This window comes from Thalia democratica, chromosome 4 (assembly GCF_965202585.1).
Source record: "Thalia democratica chromosome 4, ktThaDemo2.hap1.1, whole genome shotgun sequence".
Taxonomy (NCBI): domain Eukaryota; kingdom Metazoa; phylum Chordata; class Thaliacea; order Salpida; family Salpidae; genus Thalia; species Thalia democratica.
In genome coordinates, this window is record NC_139168.1 from 31095026 (window position 1) to 31110823 (window position 15798).

General features: G+C 28.6%; 2 protein-coding genes across 2 annotated transcripts; one reads left to right on the forward strand and one right to left on the reverse strand.

The window, feature by feature from the left end:
- Nucleotides 1-3447: 3447 nt before the first annotated feature.
- On the forward strand, nt 3448-13220 carry LOC145833975 (CD109 antigen-like). Its single transcript, XM_082941270.1, has 20 exons — nt 3448-3573; nt 3750-3863; nt 4074-4292; nt 4502-4640; nt 4886-5081; nt 6389-6617; nt 7749-7817; nt 8089-8266; nt 8340-8554; nt 8989-9138; nt 9374-9549; nt 9859-10069; nt 10193-10298; nt 10678-10764; nt 11049-11159; nt 11274-11393; nt 11563-11764; nt 11866-11937; nt 12247-12443; nt 12780-13220. The coding sequence occupies exons 2-20, from the start codon at nt 3786-3788 to the stop codon at nt 13055-13057; spliced, it is 3033 nt and encodes a 1010-aa protein (XP_082797396.1). The 5' UTR covers nt 3448-3573; nt 3750-3785; the 3' UTR covers nt 13058-13220.
- On the reverse strand, nt 13144-15682 carry LOC145833242 (CD109 antigen-like). Its single transcript, XM_082940435.1, has 7 exons — nt 15613-15682; nt 15164-15341; nt 14876-15090; nt 14292-14441; nt 13881-14056; nt 13376-13571; nt 13144-13155 (listed from the first exon to the last, which is right to left on the reverse strand). The coding sequence occupies exons 1-7, from the start codon at nt 15655-15657 to the stop codon at nt 13144-13146; spliced, it is 972 nt and encodes a 323-aa protein (XP_082796561.1). The 5' UTR covers nt 15658-15682.
- Nucleotides 15683-15798: the final 116 nt, after the last annotated feature.

A 15798-nucleotide genomic window follows, 5' to 3' on the forward strand; every position in this document is an offset into this window, starting at 1 on the left:
TTACATTGTTTAATATACTTAAGTCTTAATAAAATATGCACTTTCTTAAACACTTAATATTTTGATTAAACACTTAATTTGATAAAATATTTTTATAATTTTATTTACAACCTAACTCTCTATAAAAACCCGAGCTTGAAAAACATTTATAGGTCACTTTTATATATTTTTTATATTTTGAACCACCTTTTCATATTTGAAAAATGTTAACTTTTAAAAATATTTTATGCGTATTAAATAGTTCGCATTCTTTAGAAAATTCATTAATTAGTTAGTTAAATAAAATTAATACTGTAGATAAGCTAAATAAAATTTTTTTAACATTATTAATGCTGGAATACTTTAATAAAACACGTTATTAGTAATTAATTAGTCTTTTACACGGTTGCCACTTTAAAAGCAAAAATGTCTGAATTATATTAAAAGTTTACTAAAAGTTGAAACAGCTAAAAATTTTCTGTTAATCAGGCTTAAACACATAACTAAAATATAATTATTATTAAAAAGCACAATATGTAAATAGACAAAAAATTACAATTAGTAAACTACACTAAAGTCATAAAAACTATTCTGAGAATTCGAAGATTTATTCAAAGTGTTTGAAATAAAAGTTTCAAATACACATGAGTTTTATAAAAATTTCTTAAACAGCTTTAACCTAGTCTGAATTAAAAAAAATAATTTAAAGTAGTCTGTTTGTTTGGCAAACCTGTTTAGAATAAAGTTCAAAAAATAAAGAAATAACGAAGTTTATTAACAGTGAATTAATTATATAAAAAAAGATTATTGTTCATCTTGAATGGACAATTAAGTTATTATAATTTTTAACAAATGTATAAAAATTTATTAAGCTGTTTATGAACTAGAAAAACTTATTTTTTATTAACCATTGTAGCAATTCTTTATGTGCAATAAAAACATTGCATTTATTTTATATATATATATATAAGAATACAATAATAAAGAAGTTTATTGAGCGACAAAAAGCGCTCAAAATATTTGATCCTAGGACATGGTGCACGAAGAACCTTTTGGTTATCAAGTCGCACACCACGAATACCTTTTAACGTCTTGTCCAGGAATAATTTAAAAAAAGAGCAAATGTGAATTATAAGACGAGCTATTAGAACTATAATACGTTAGTCTGGAGTTATTGTGAGAGACAAAAAAAAAAGGCTAAAGTCAGTTTAACAACGCTCATGATTATTCTTAGTAATTACAGACTGATCAGAAAAAAACTGTTTAGGGCAAGTTATAAAGTAACGAAGGTAATTACTAAAAAAAGATACCGTTTAGAGTTGAAAATTTATTTAAATAACTTGTGTTGGGGAACTTTAACTGTTTGTAGATGTTAAGCTCACTCTGACAAGCATAAGCAATTAAACACAAAGTAAAAGAAAATGTTATAAAATTTAATATATTAATTTAAATAAAATATCATACAGCTCTTACTGCATGTTTAAGTAGAATAAGGTTTCGTCTAAGAACAGCTTTGAGGATCTAGACTAGTCTTTTAAAACTATACATTGGTGGGACCAAAAGGAAATGGAGGTGTCACTTTGAAATATTGTTTAGAATAAATAAACTTTAAACTGATTTTGATGGAGGACTTTTTAAGCTTAAACAAATTGTAAAAAATGCAAAAAACTGTTACGTTTGTATATTCTATTTTTTATAAAAGCCCAAATGCATAAGTCATTTTATTTACTTATGATAATTTCAATACCGTTTCGCGAGATTTTTACAACTTAAGTACATCTTCGAAAACAGCCTTCAGTTTGTTTAATATTCAAGGCTATAAAAGTCCTTTTGATAAGTGAAAATTCTACTTTTTTATTAAACTATACTTTTTTAACATAAGTCAGCTGCTAGCACAACATTTTTATCAAACAATTGTATTACTTCTAAAAGGAACGGTATATACGAGCGACGTTTACAAGACAATTCAAATTCAGAGAACTAAAATTCCGACAATTCAAATTCTTAAAAGTTTTTTTTTTCTTTTTCGAAAAATCTTATACATTTTAAAATATTTTGAAATTACTAAAAAACAAAGAATTTAGAAAAATAAAACAGAAACAGTTAACAGTTGCTATAAAAACAGTTTGAATAGTTAGATTTCATTACGTTTCATTATTTTCTTATTGTTATGACTAAAGTTTAACTATTTTTTATAAAATATAAGTTGGTATTTACTTGGATGTAACTTTTCTAAACAGTGGTTATTATCTTTACTCTTTGCTAGAAAGTAATAAAAGTATAAGTGTAAGGAAAAAAGTTGTGCATTCTTCCTTTTAAATTAAAAGTTTGTTTACATTTAAAGCTCTTTGAAACTGTATGAAAAGAATGCGTTAAAAAATGACTGTAAAAAATGTCAAATTTTTAAATTTTAGCTCTAAAGCATATTTTTTTTAATTTAGATACAAAATTAACAAAAAAAAGCGTAACTTTAAAGATAAGTTTTATTAGTTGGTTGTTTTAAATCCGGCTTGAACCAAATAATTTTAAAGCAAAGAACCTTTACTTAAGCTTTTTGACACCAAAGAGATATCTAAATTGTACATGCACACTGGTCAGATATGTTATTTATTTTCACATTAAGAAACAAACATAACAACTGTTTAGTATACCCACTAAAACTGAGAGGGGTGCAATATGTAATGTTTTTAAGTAAAAGTCTTTCTGTTGGTATAAAAACACTAACTTCACTTACTAATACCTGAACTCATAAAAAACGTCGAGTGTTAATTTTTTTGAAAGTTGGCTATAGATAGGTAATAAAACGTAACATTAAAACCAAATATTTATTACACGGGCTGTTGCATGAAAATTTTCTTTTCAATGCATGATTTTATCGAGCTTTTGTACTGCATGATCAAATATACTTTTTCCCTACTATTTTTACTAATTGTTTACGTTTTTAAAAAAGTTTAACCAATTGACCTAATTGTTTAATCACTTCAATTGTTTTGATGTATTAATGCAATAAAGTTTCTAAAAATTAATTTTAAAATTATACGTTTTTTTTATATGTTGTAAACAAATGTTTATGAGACGACTAAAATAATTATTTATACCTTATTGAATGTTTAGTGTTATCTGTTGAAAAGACAAAGTTTTAAAATAAACATTTAGCTTAAGCTTTAAATGAAAAACTAAAAGCACTAAACGTTTTTTATCTAGTTAAAAAGTTTTTGTTTTATAACATGAATTTTTTGATACTGTGATTCAGAAACAGGTTTAAAAAGTTTTAAAATAATTTTTAAATAAAGTAAAAAAAATTATTAGTCTAGTATTTTTATTTTGTATGACTGTTATATTTCTCTGAAGATTATAATATGATATGAAAAATAAAACACCTTAATAAACATTTATTAAAAAAAACTTGAAATGTTACACCAAAAATAGTTTTTTAATTTCTAATAACAATGATAACATCTTATTTATAAACAATAAAGCGAAAATGGAGAATTTGAACTGAACACAAAAGTACCTGACACAATAACTTCTTGGGAGATAAGTGCATTCGCTGTTTCACAAAATGGTGGTCTTGGAGTAGCTGACATATCTAAAGTTTGTGTACTAGAATATCTTAACTACTTTAGTTAACTGTGAACAAAAAGTGAATAAGTAGTTAATGTAAGTGTATAAAGTGTTAAACATTTAAAACAGCTAAAAGAACACTTTAAATTTTTAATCAAAATACAGAAAACATTAATCAAATCAATGAGCATCGTTAAAAATTTAAGGTTACAGTATTTCGAAATTTCTTTGTCAACTTGAACATGCCACTGAAAGTAATCAGAGGTGAGATTATCATCGTGCAAGCAGTCGTCTTCAACTATTTCAAACGAGACTTGACAGTAAGAACACTTTTGTAAAAAAAAAAGATATCTTTTATTTTTGGTTTATAATAAACTTCTAAAGTTTTGCATTAATATAAAACTATAAAAATACTTTAAATAATTTTACAGAAAAATAAATCAAAGCATTTAAAAAGTATAAAAAACATTATGTACAAAACATATACCGCACAACTATAATTATTTTATCTTATTATTAATTTTTCCTAGGCTTCATTGAAACTAGTCGAAAGCGACGACTTCAAACTGGAAATGCCAGTGGACGATCTGGACGTTGCCGGTCCAGACCGCAGGATCACCATTCCCGCCGACAGCTCCATTTCCGTTTCCTTCCCAATCAGAATGACGACCATCGGTGACGTGGACATAAAAGTGGTGGCGCTGTCCAACCGTGCTTACGATTCACTCATCAGAACTGTGCACGTCAACGTTAGATTTGTATATCTTATAATTTGTAAAACTTTATATCTAGTTTCATTTAAAACACATAGTTTAAAAATAGTCAGCAGCAATTAATTATAATGCTTTTAATTTTGTTTTTTGACAGGACACTATATACTTATAATTTAATAAACTGTGTATACAGCTTGGCTCAAGTAAAAATATGCTTTCTAGTAACAACACCTTAACACTAACAGCCTGAAGGAATTGAACAGTGCTTTTCGGAGTCAGTTCTTTTTACGAATGAAGAAGGTGAAACACTTTCGGACGCATTCGAGATAATTTACCCTGAAAACGTTGTGCCAGGATCCGAAAGAGCGTCTCTGTTCATTTACGGTATGATTCGTTAAATACAGTTTTTCCACTAATTTTTATACAAATTATTTTAGTTAATAACAAAAATTAAACATATTTTATTTTTTAAACATTTTAATTAATTTGTAAAAACTGCTGAGTGTCTTAAAGTCTAAAAAATAACAGATAACCTTTTAAGAAATAGACCGATGAAACTTTTTAATTAAACGTGTTTTATTTTTGTTATAGTCATTTTAAAATAATGCTTATCAAAACAACTAATGCAGGTGATGTGATGGGAAGCACCGTGAACAATTTGGGCGATTTGTTGAAAGAACCGACCGGGTGTGGAGAGCAGAACATGGTTTCTTTCGCACCTGATGTTTTCATCACCTTGTACTTGGAGAAAACGAACTTTTTGACCAAAGTGCTCAAAGACAAAGCGTACAAACACTTTTTAAAAGGGTTTCAAAATCAACTCAAGTAAGTACTGTATGGATAATTAATTACCAAAAACAAATAGATACTAACACAACTATCTGACTTTTTCAATGTACATATGTTAACATTAAAATCTGTTTTATACTGAAAAATCATATGCAGCACTATTTTTGAAATACAGATACTGTTCAATAAACCAACTTAAGAAATTTTATAGAAAACATTTATGGTTTAAAATAATATCTATTAAGATAGCCTATGACTTGTACATTTGCATAGCAGTTTAAACAAGACTTTTAAAAACATTAGTTAATTTTTTTATGTAGCTTTTTTAGTTTCAATAGTTTCAATTAAATATAATTTTTATTCAAATTTCCTTAGTTTTATAACAAAAGAAAAAGAAATTTTTTTAAATGTTAGATATAGTATTATACGAATTTAACTTGGTTCACAACATTATAGAAAGCACTACTGCTAATTTAAATGATTTATTCCTAAAAACTACAAAAGTATGTAGAAATGAATTTTTCTTTTAAAGAAACTTTTATAGGTTCTAGTCCTCAAACTGCTGCTTGAACACCTATATTGAATTAATTACACTTGACTGCCTACTTACTAGAGTTTTGTGAGTAGAAAAAGTTTACTAAGTTCTTCAACATTGCATTTTATTTAACTGCGTGCGAAATTATTTTAATATATCAACTCTTTACCTTGTGTTTTATCTGTCTAAGTAGACATTTAAATATTAAACTAAACTTATCTCCGTTTAAGTATATACTAGAAGTCTAAAACTAAAGCAATTTTTTTATTAGTATGTATCTAATTCTTTTTTAACAATGCACTAAATATTTTTTTAAAGTGTTCTATTTTCAAGCTAGACCAAATTTAACTTTACTTTAACTTAACTACCTGTTTTTATAAAAAACTATAAAACCTTGAAGCTTCATACACTTTCTCAAAGCTCTAACAAACGTTTTAAACAAAGGTTTTTGAAACATTTGAAAAAACTATAATGTTTTTGTTCACAGCTTCTAGATAATACTTTAAATTTTTTTTTCATAAAAAACTGTTTAAGTTTTTTATTTTTTCAAGTGTTGAATTTAGAACTTTTATAAAATTGTTATTATCGAATAATTAGAAGTTATTTTAAATTTTTATCTTAGACTAATTTATAGTTAACATAAAATTTTTGAGTGAAAGACTAATTACTTTTGTACGGGAAATAGTTATTTTCTCTTACAATTTTATCTTCTATAGTTCCAGGCTTTTTTAGCCTGTTCGTTATTCTAAGCTTTAAAAACTCATAAAATCTGCTCAAAATTTAATAAACTGTTTTCAAACTTCCGCAGCTACCAGCGCAATGACGGATCGTTCAGCGCTTTCGGCAAAAGAGACGATCACGGGTCGCTGTGGCTGACCACTTTCGTAACGAAGGTCTTCTCGCACGCCCGGGGCCTGGACGCTGGGATCGAAGATCAAATTCAACAGCACGTGGACAGGGCTCGTAGTTACATTCTACGTCAGTATCAAGACGGAAAGTTTGTCGAAGAGGGCAAACTGTGGAACAAAAATTTGCAGGTAGGTTTTGTACTATAATAAGTTTCCATAAATCGTAGTTGTTTGGTTTAAAGTTTGTAATGTTATTGCCTTCTGCAAAGCTTAATAATGGTTATCTATTAGATTTAGATTTTTTTAAACAAGATACCGGCAGATCTGGATCTAAGCAGAAAAATGGTCGGATCCAGTCGGATTTTAATCTTAGATCTGATGGATCACTATTTAGAATTTTTGCACATTACACTAAACCATGATTAAATACACAGAGTTCTTTTTGCATTAAAAAAACGAGATACTAATAATTTTGTTACAGAAGTATTAATTATTGAACTTTATAAACTAATTACACTCATTTTATATAGCTTTAAAATCAAACTATGTACAAAAAACACTTTCAAACATTCTAAAAACATCTTAAGTGTAACAACAAATTTGATCAGTAATAATTTTTTTAAATAAATACATAGTTATAGATCAGAATAAATTGGTGTACATTATACAATAAATAAAACAAAACTGATCTGTATGAAACAAAACAATTCTTGGTATAACTAGATAAATGTCGTAGTTCAATCTTTTGTAATAGTTTAGTAACAGTGATGAATGGAAATTAGAAAATCTAGTAGCGTTTCTTTTATAATTAAAATATGACACTTTTAAATTTTGTTATACTTTGTAAAATAATGCAAAAAGCACTTTTGGTCAGAGATAAGCATCTTTTTCAGTCAGCGGGCTTAATTTTTTTTGAAATAAAAATTAAAAATAAATTAATATTAATAAAATCATATTTCATGGGTTAAACTTGTTACTGACCCTAATATACCTGGTGTATGTTTTAAACCTTGAACAAGTATTTTTTTTCTTAAATGCGTTCTTGTGGTTCAAGTTAAAAAAATGGCTGTAGTTCTTTTTAATTGGGATTCGACCGGATCCGGTTCCAATAAAAAACGGCCGAATTTAGCCTGATTCGGATCCGGTAGTTATTATAATAAATGGTTTTTACAGAAATAACAAGTCATTAGCTTAATTTATCAATACAGTATTTACCATTTTACAATAGTTGTTTAAGATGTTATTAAGTAAAGCTATTATGTTATATTTGCTCTATGTTATGTTTAATATTATTTAAAAAAGTAGTATGATATTTTTCAGGGTGGAGTTAACAGCGATTTGACAATGTCAGCTTATGTAGCGATTGCTTTTCTAGAAAGTTGGCCTGAGGTAAAGTTTGTTAAACAAAAACACAAATAATAATAATAAATGTTGATCTAATTTATTTTTAGCACCATAATCTAAGTTTAAATAGTTTAATATATAAATAACATTATATCGAAACATTTTAATCAATATTATTTTTGTAACAAATAAATTTTTACGAGTTTTACTTTAAAAACAGCCGTACGCTACATACTTTTTTTCTTTTTTTATGATCTTTTCGCAGTAATAATAGTTTTTATGATTTATATTTTTTAAAATTTAGATTAATAAACAGGACGAACCAAAAGATTTAAAGATATTTTCTAAGATAAGAACTAAACTGGAAAGAAACTTAGTTTCAGTTAGCGACAAACCCTATGAGCTTTCAATTTTGACTTACGCACTGCATTTGTTAGAAAGCGACTATATTGACGACGCTTTTGCAATGTTGGAAGCCATTAAAGTTAACGAAGGTACTTTCACTTCATATTTTTATTCAATTATGAATTAAGTTTTCGACTAAAACTAAAACTACAATTATACAAGGTGCGAACACTTACTGGGGCGAAAAAGACTCATCGTCTACAAAATACAAGGAGTCTTACAGATCTCACTACCACAAAGAGTCCAGCAAAAACGTGGAAACTACGTCATACGCGCTGCTGACGTACGTGTATCGCGGATTGAAAGTTGAAGCGCTGCCCATTTTGAAGTGGCTCGCGTCCAAGAGGAACGCTTTTGGAGGTTACAGCAACACCCAGGTAACTAAGTTACAATTTTCACGAATAAAATTAGAAAGAATAAACTTTTTTACGCTTACAATGAATATAATAAATAATTTTAAACATTTGACACGAAAAACAACAGAGTTTATCCATTAAGGATTTAAGGATTTATGCAGACTAGTTTTCTTTATAAATTCTATATTATCCAAACTGATGACAGATAACGGAGCTGCAAAACTTTCGATAAAATAAGTTTTGCATAGGTTTTAATTAAACTACAAGTATTGTTAGTATTATAGTCGAGCTTTTTATGAATAGTCCTGGACAAGACTTTAGATGGTATCCAAGTGGTTTACGACTCAATAGTCAAAAGGTTTTTCGTTTACCATGTCCTACGACCAAATATTTTGAGCAATTTTTTTCATCTTTAAATAAAAAATATACAGTGCACAAAATAACTTTTATTTTAGGACACAGTGATTGCAATTCAAGCGATGTCGGCCTTTGCAAGTGAAATATCATTCGGCGAACAAAATCTGAACGTTATGTTTACACAAGGAACATCTAACCGAAATATCAACCTCAACAAAAACAACTTCCAAGTTCTATCTCAATTTGATGTTAGTGACCTCAATTAGTTTGTTGAACTATAATGTTCAAAAATATTTTCTATGATAGAAAAAAAAGAAAAACTATATGATGGTGATAAAAGCATAAATACTACAAAAATTGTATTATGTTATTTATATAAAAAAAGCAAAAAAAAATTATGCGGGAGTTATTTTCAGTGTTGGAGTTTTTCTTTCATTTTAAAGAAAGCGACCAAAAGTAAATAAAAACAAATTATTTTAAAAGCTTGAAGCTGACACGGGTTACGTGATGGTGGAAGCAAGCGGTTCTGGTATGGGCGTGGCACAACTGTCTATCTGCTACAACCAAGTAGAATCCCCTTATGAGCAATCTCCTTTCCAATGTGACTTGAACAATTACGACCACAGCTTAGACCATGCCAGATTGGACCTTTGTTGCAGGTAGGCCATGTTAATTGTTATATTTTAGAATAAATTAATTAAATTGTAAAGAATTTTAAAAAGTTAAGCTTTAATTTTTTTTAAGTCGCACTTGATTTTCATATTAATGATTGTGGTTAGAAAAATATACTAATGCAGACAAGTATTATATGAGAAGTTGAGACATGAGTTGTATCTTTAGAAATTTATAAATAACTTTTTATTTTTAATAATTTAATTACTGTTAATGTTTAAACTAATTTCATGTTTTTTAAATTGTCCTTTTTTTAAATAAATATTTATTTTAATTCAAACCATGTAAACAAACAGTCTGAGCAACTCGTCAGACGAAGCAACTGGAATGCTGTTGTACAAATACCAGCTTCCGAGCGGCTTCAGTTACAAACCACTTGGTGAGTTTGAAGCGATGGTTATACAGATACCGGTTTGGGATGATAGCATGAAATTTCTCAGCATAGGCGGCGCAGAACCAAAGAAAATTGAAATGCAAAAAGACACTCTTAATGTTTATTTCGATGAGGTTTATTTCTTAATATTATATTATGTACTTATTATTTTAAATTTTGTGTCTGCTTTAAAATTCATTGTTTGTTTTTTTTCTAAAACTTTAGTCCAACTCAAGTTTTAGAATCATTTTTTTCAGTTGAGTGGTGAAGACAAAGTATGCAACCATATTCGATTAGAGAGAACTCAGAAGGTAGCATCGACACAGCCTGGATCTATAACAGTGATGGACTATTATAAACCAAGTAATAAAGTGATAGCATTAATAGACTTACTTTCTTTAAAATAAACTAAAAATCAAGCAAAAATATATTTAACAGTTTTTATCAAGTTTTGACACAAACATGTTGAGTCCAATAACACAGAGTTTTTTCAATACACAGAGTTAAATGTTTTAAGAAAAACTAGTGGCTTGTTTAGCTAAATAAAAAAAAGATATATATCTTGCTTACGGAAAGAACTAAAATTAATTAAGTATTTGTTGGTTTTTTTTACATTATTTTTACATGGTTTGCAACTAAAAACTTACTTTATCTTGAAATATTTGCAAAATATTTAAAAAAACTAAATTTTCAACATTAGTTACAAAAGAAAACACTGCTAGAGAAAATGTTTTATTAACAGAAAGGTCGTTCGTGATGCCCTACTCCTTACGAGCTCTGGAAACTTCAGATATTTGCCAAGTTTGTCCTGAATGTGGAGGTTGCGCAGGTAACAAATAAGACCAAATTATTTAAAAAAGTAAATAAGCTGCTTCTAATCATAAATGGTGCATTGACTACTTCAAACTCAAGTTTAAACAATTAATGTGTTTGTGTAAGCTGTTTTTAAAACAAATGCATGTTATAAGGCACATGTTATAGCATATTCTAACAAATTTTTAGTAATATTAGTATACAGTGTTTAAAATTTATACAAACATATACTTAAAGTTTAAAATAGTAAAACTTTATTTGTAGTTTTCACTTTGTATTCTAAATAAAACTTCCGTATAGCATACAAAAAAGCACCTGGATCACTGGACTACTGTCCTCTATTTTGCAAAAATGATATTGACGATCGGGTTGCTGACAGTTGCCAAGGAAAGTTCTTCTCCAGTTGTCCGGGTAAGTTAAACATCAATACCTCAGATCACCACAAACTATACTAAATTTCCTTACATTGCTATACATAACTAGCTTTAATGTTTTAATCTAGTTACTTATGTTTGAAATTTTAAGACATGGATGACACAATGTGGGACGCGCTCGGTCCTGAACACCAGCGTGGCAGGGCTTTGGGCGAAGAATGCCACCTTGTGGACGGTCCCGAAAATCGCGTCTACAGCGAGAAATTCCCAGGTATATTAGCTGTATTGAGTTTAGGTTTTAATAAAATTTATGGAACAAATCAAAATTTAAAAAAAGGTTAATTTTTTTTTTCTATTTTATCTTATATTTAATAACGTTTTACAAAAAAATGTCAAATAAAAAACTAAAATTTAAACTTGTTTATTCTAATTAATCACAGCCATGAACCTCGACTTGAAAGAAGAAAAGCCATATTTGAACTGCAGTCGATTAGCGTTCGAACTTGAAAACGTTCCACAATTTTCATTTTCTTTTATTGTCAAGATGAACTCGTTTGGAAAGAAAACAACAAAAGTTTTTAACTATGGTAATAATGACCACAAAAGTTACAGGTCCACATTTTACATGTACCACACTTCCAGGTATGTTCTGCGGTTGAAACTACTTTATGAGTCTTACAAAATTTATTTTGTATTAAAAAGTAATCGAGTCTCGACTGTAAAACGTTTTGCAATTTTTTTAGGCCGCGGTCAGGTTTCAGATTATACATGCATAGGAACGGAAGAAGACATGGAGTTTTGAGAATCAAACCTTCGTTAGTTTATGTTGACCAAAAAAAACATTTAATAAACTTTAGTACGTCTTTCTGCAATCAAAATTTTTCTACTGAGTATTTATAGACAGTAGGAACTTTTAACTTACAACTACTTTTTTATATTAATCTGATTAAAAAAGCTTCAAATTTTATAAATCTATCAACTCATAGTGTAGGTAAAAAAAGATAAAGACTTGTGACCTGCTAGTTTTATGATTCTTTTTTTACTTTTTCGATATTTTTCTTAAACTATATTTTATTGCATTAAAAATTTTGAACATATCTGATCGCATTTCTGGGAATTTTTAGGCTATTTGATAACAAGTTTGCACACGTTTTGATCACTTACGATGGCGAGCAAATGAAACTCTACGTGAATGGTCAGTCAACTGGTATCGCATACTCGGATACAAGAGCAGTGAGGTATCCTCGAGACGGTCCCAAGCAGTTTTTCTTCGGAAGAAACGCTAGATTTGGTGGAGTCAGAAGTAGACAAAGCAGAAATGGTGACATTTATTAAACATTTTGAATTATTTGTTTTAAAATTGTTAACTTTTCAAAAATGTAACTATTCGCCATTACTGTAAAGAAAAAGTTTTAGTTTAATTATGACTAGCTTTTTAAATTTCATTAAAAAAAAAGTTTTACTACTGAACTATTAAAAGTATAAATAGATTCACTCTACACTTCATATGAACTTAAGAAAATTAGTTAAAGTACAAAATAAATAACAAGTAATTTTTAATTAAATCAGTTAATTTAAAACTGAACGTTTAAGTAGACTATGAACAACTAAAACTCTTCATAAATTTTATAAGAAATATTGCAATTTGTATATACAGAATTTCCTGGAAGTTTCTCTTCCTTGTTGTTCTGGAAGAAGGCGCTCACTTCCAACGACGTGTCATCAGTTTATGACATCTACAAGGAGGAGCTCACTCAGGCGAATCGCGACAAAATGGTCCTTTACAATCCTCAAATGGCGCTTTTCCTGACGTCAGGGCGCAACTTGATGGCAGGTTGTTCACCGTTCCACAGCCTCCAGAACTTGGACACTTTCGTGAGAGTTAAAAAACTGTACAAGATCGCCGAAACCTGCCCTGCCCCTGTGCCATTTTAAAATGCGTTTTTGAGCAACTTAATTACTGTTGTTTTTATTCTATGTGTTTTTTTTACAATGTTTGATATTTAACGTGAAGATTTTATTCATTCTGTTAACTGTATATTTTTCGTTGCTGTACATATTCTAGTTAAACTTATAGAAATAAAGGTTATTATAATTACATCGTTTACTTTACTGCAAGTAATATTTGATGTTTAAAAAAAGTATAAACTTTAAAAGAAATTTTTAGTAAATTTTTTTAAAAGTGTTGATTTATGAAATAATAATAATAGAATAAATAGCAACTAAGATATTCTTAAAGTAAAGCGTATATACGTATATAGTGTCTTTTTGCATTTCAATTTTCTTTGGTTCTGCGCCGCCTATGCTGAGAAATTTCATGCTATCATCCCAAACCGGTATCTGTATAACCATCGCTTCAAACTCACCAAGTGGTTTGTAACTGAAGCCGCTCGGAAGCTGGTATTTGTACAACAGCATTCCAGTTGCTTCGTCTGACGAGTTGCTCAGACTGTTTGTTTACATGGTTTGAATTAAAATAAATATTTATTTAAAAAAAGGACAATTTAAAAAACATGAAATTAGTTTAAACATTAACAGTAATTAAATTATTAAAAATAAAAAGTTATTTATAAATTTCTAAAGATACAACTCATGTCTCAACTTCTCATATAATACTTGTCTGCATTAGTATATTTTTCTAACCACAATCATTAATATGAAAATCAAGTGCGACTTAAAAAAAATTAAAGCTTAACTTTTTAAAATTCTTTACAATTTAATTAATTTATTCTAAAATATAACAATTAACATGGCCTACCTGCAACAAAGGTCCAATCTGGCATGGTCTAAGCTGTGGTCGTAATTGTTCAAGTCACATTGGAAAGGAGATTGCTCATAAGGGGATTCTACTTGGTTGTAGCAGATAGACAGTTGTGCCACGCCCATACCAGAACCGCTTGCTTCCACCATCACGTAACCCGTGTCAGCTTCAAGCTTTTAAAATAATTTGTTTTTATTTACTTTTGGTCGCTTTCTTTAAAATGAAAGAAAAACTCCAACACTGAAAATAACTCACGCATAATTTTTTTTTGCTTTTTTTATATAAATAACATAATACAATTTTTGTAGTATTTATGCTTTTATCACCATCATATAGTTTTTCTTTTTTTTCTATCATAGAAAATATTTTTGAACATTATAGTTCAACAAACTAATTGAGGTCACTAACATCAAATTGAGATAGAACTTGGAAGTTGTTTTTGTTGAGGTTGATATTTCGGTTAGATGTTCCTTGTGTAAACATAACGTTCAGATTTTGTTCGCCGAATGATATTTCACTTGCAAAGGCCGACATCGCTTGAATTGCAATCACTGTGTCCTAAAATAAAAGTTATTTTGTGCACTGTATATTTTTTATTTAAAGATGAAAAAAATTGCTCAAAATATTTGGTCGTAGGACATGGTAAACGAAAAACCTTTTGACTATTGAGTCGTAAACCACTTGGATACCATCTAAAGTCTTGTCCAGGACTATTCATAAAAAGCTCGACTATAATACTAACAATACTTGTAGTTTAATTAAAACCTATGCAAAACTTATTTTATCGAAAGTTTTGCAGCTCCGTTATCTGTCATCAGTTTGGATAATATAGAATTTATAAAGAAAACTAGTCTGCATAAATCCTTAAATCCTTAATGGATAAACTCTGTTGTTTTTCGTGTCAAATGTTTAAAATTATTTATTATATTCATTGTAAGCGTAAAAAAGTTTATTCTTTCTAATTTTATTCGTGAAAATTGTAACTTAGTTACCTGGGTGTTGCTGTAACCTCCAAAAGCGTTCCTCTTGGACGCGAGCCACTTCAAAATGGGCAGCGCTTCAACTTTCAATCCGCGATACACGTACGTCAGCAGCGCGTATGACGTAGTTTCCACGTTTTTGCTGGACTCTTTGTGGTAGTGAGATCTGTAAGACTCCTTGTATTTTGTAGACGATGAGTCTTTTTCGCCCCAGTAAGTGTTCGCACCTTGTATAATTGTAGTTTTAGTTTTAGTCGAAAACTTAATTCATAATTGAATAAAAATATGAAGTGAAAGTACCTTCGTTAACTTTAATGGCTTCCAACATTGCAAAAGCGTCGTCAATATAGTCGCTTTCTAACAAATGCAGTGCGTAAGTCAAAATTGAAAGCTCATAGGGTTTGTCGCTAACTGAAACTAAGTTTCTTTCCAGTTTAGTTCTTATCTTAGAAAATATCTTTAAATCTTTTGGTTCGTCCTGTTTATTAATCTAAATTTTAAAAAATATAAATCATAAAAACTATTATTACTGCGAAAAGATCATAAAAAAAGAAAAAAAGTATGTAGCGTACGGCTGTTTTTAAAGTAAAACTCGTAAAAATTTATTTGTTACAAAAATAATATTGATTAAAATGTTTCGATATAATGTTATTTATATATTAAACTATTTAAACTTAGATTATGGTGCTAAAAATAAATTAGATCAACATTTATTATTATTATTTGTGTTTTTGTTTAACAAACTTTACCTCAGGCCAACTTTCTAGAAAAGCAATCGCTACATAAGCTGACATTGTCAAATCGCTGTTAACTCCACCCTGAAAAATATCATACTACTTTTTTAAATAATATTAAACATAACATAGAGCAAATATAACATAATAGCTTTACTTAATAACATCTTAAACAACTATTGTAAAATGGTAAATACTGTA

Excerpts from the sequence above, each read along its gene's own strand:
- LOC145833975 (XM_082941270.1), top strand. The coding sequence starts at position 3,786 with ATGCCACTGAAAGTAATCAGAGGTGAGATTATCATCGTGCAAGCAGTC. Across the intron at positions 11,765-11,865 it reads TACATGTACCACACTTCCAG|GCCGCGGTCAGGTTTCAGAT; the intron begins GTATGTTCTGCG and ends CAATTTTTTTAG. Across the intron at positions 12,444-12,779 it reads AAGTAGACAAAGCAGAAATG|AATTTCCTGGAAGTTTCTCT; the intron begins GTGACATTTATT and ends TTGTATATACAG.
- LOC145833242 (XM_082940435.1), bottom strand. The coding sequence starts at position 15,657 with ATGTCAGCTTATGTAGCGATTGCTTTTCTAGAAAGTTGGCCTGAG. Across the intron at positions 15,342-15,612 it reads TTCTAGAAAGTTGGCCTGAG|GACGAACCAAAAGATTTAAA; the intron begins GTAAAGTTTGTT and ends ATTAATAAACAG. Across the intron at positions 14,442-14,875 it reads GAGGTTACAGCAACACCCAG|GACACAGTGATTGCAATTCA; the intron begins GTAACTAAGTTA and ends CTTTTATTTTAG.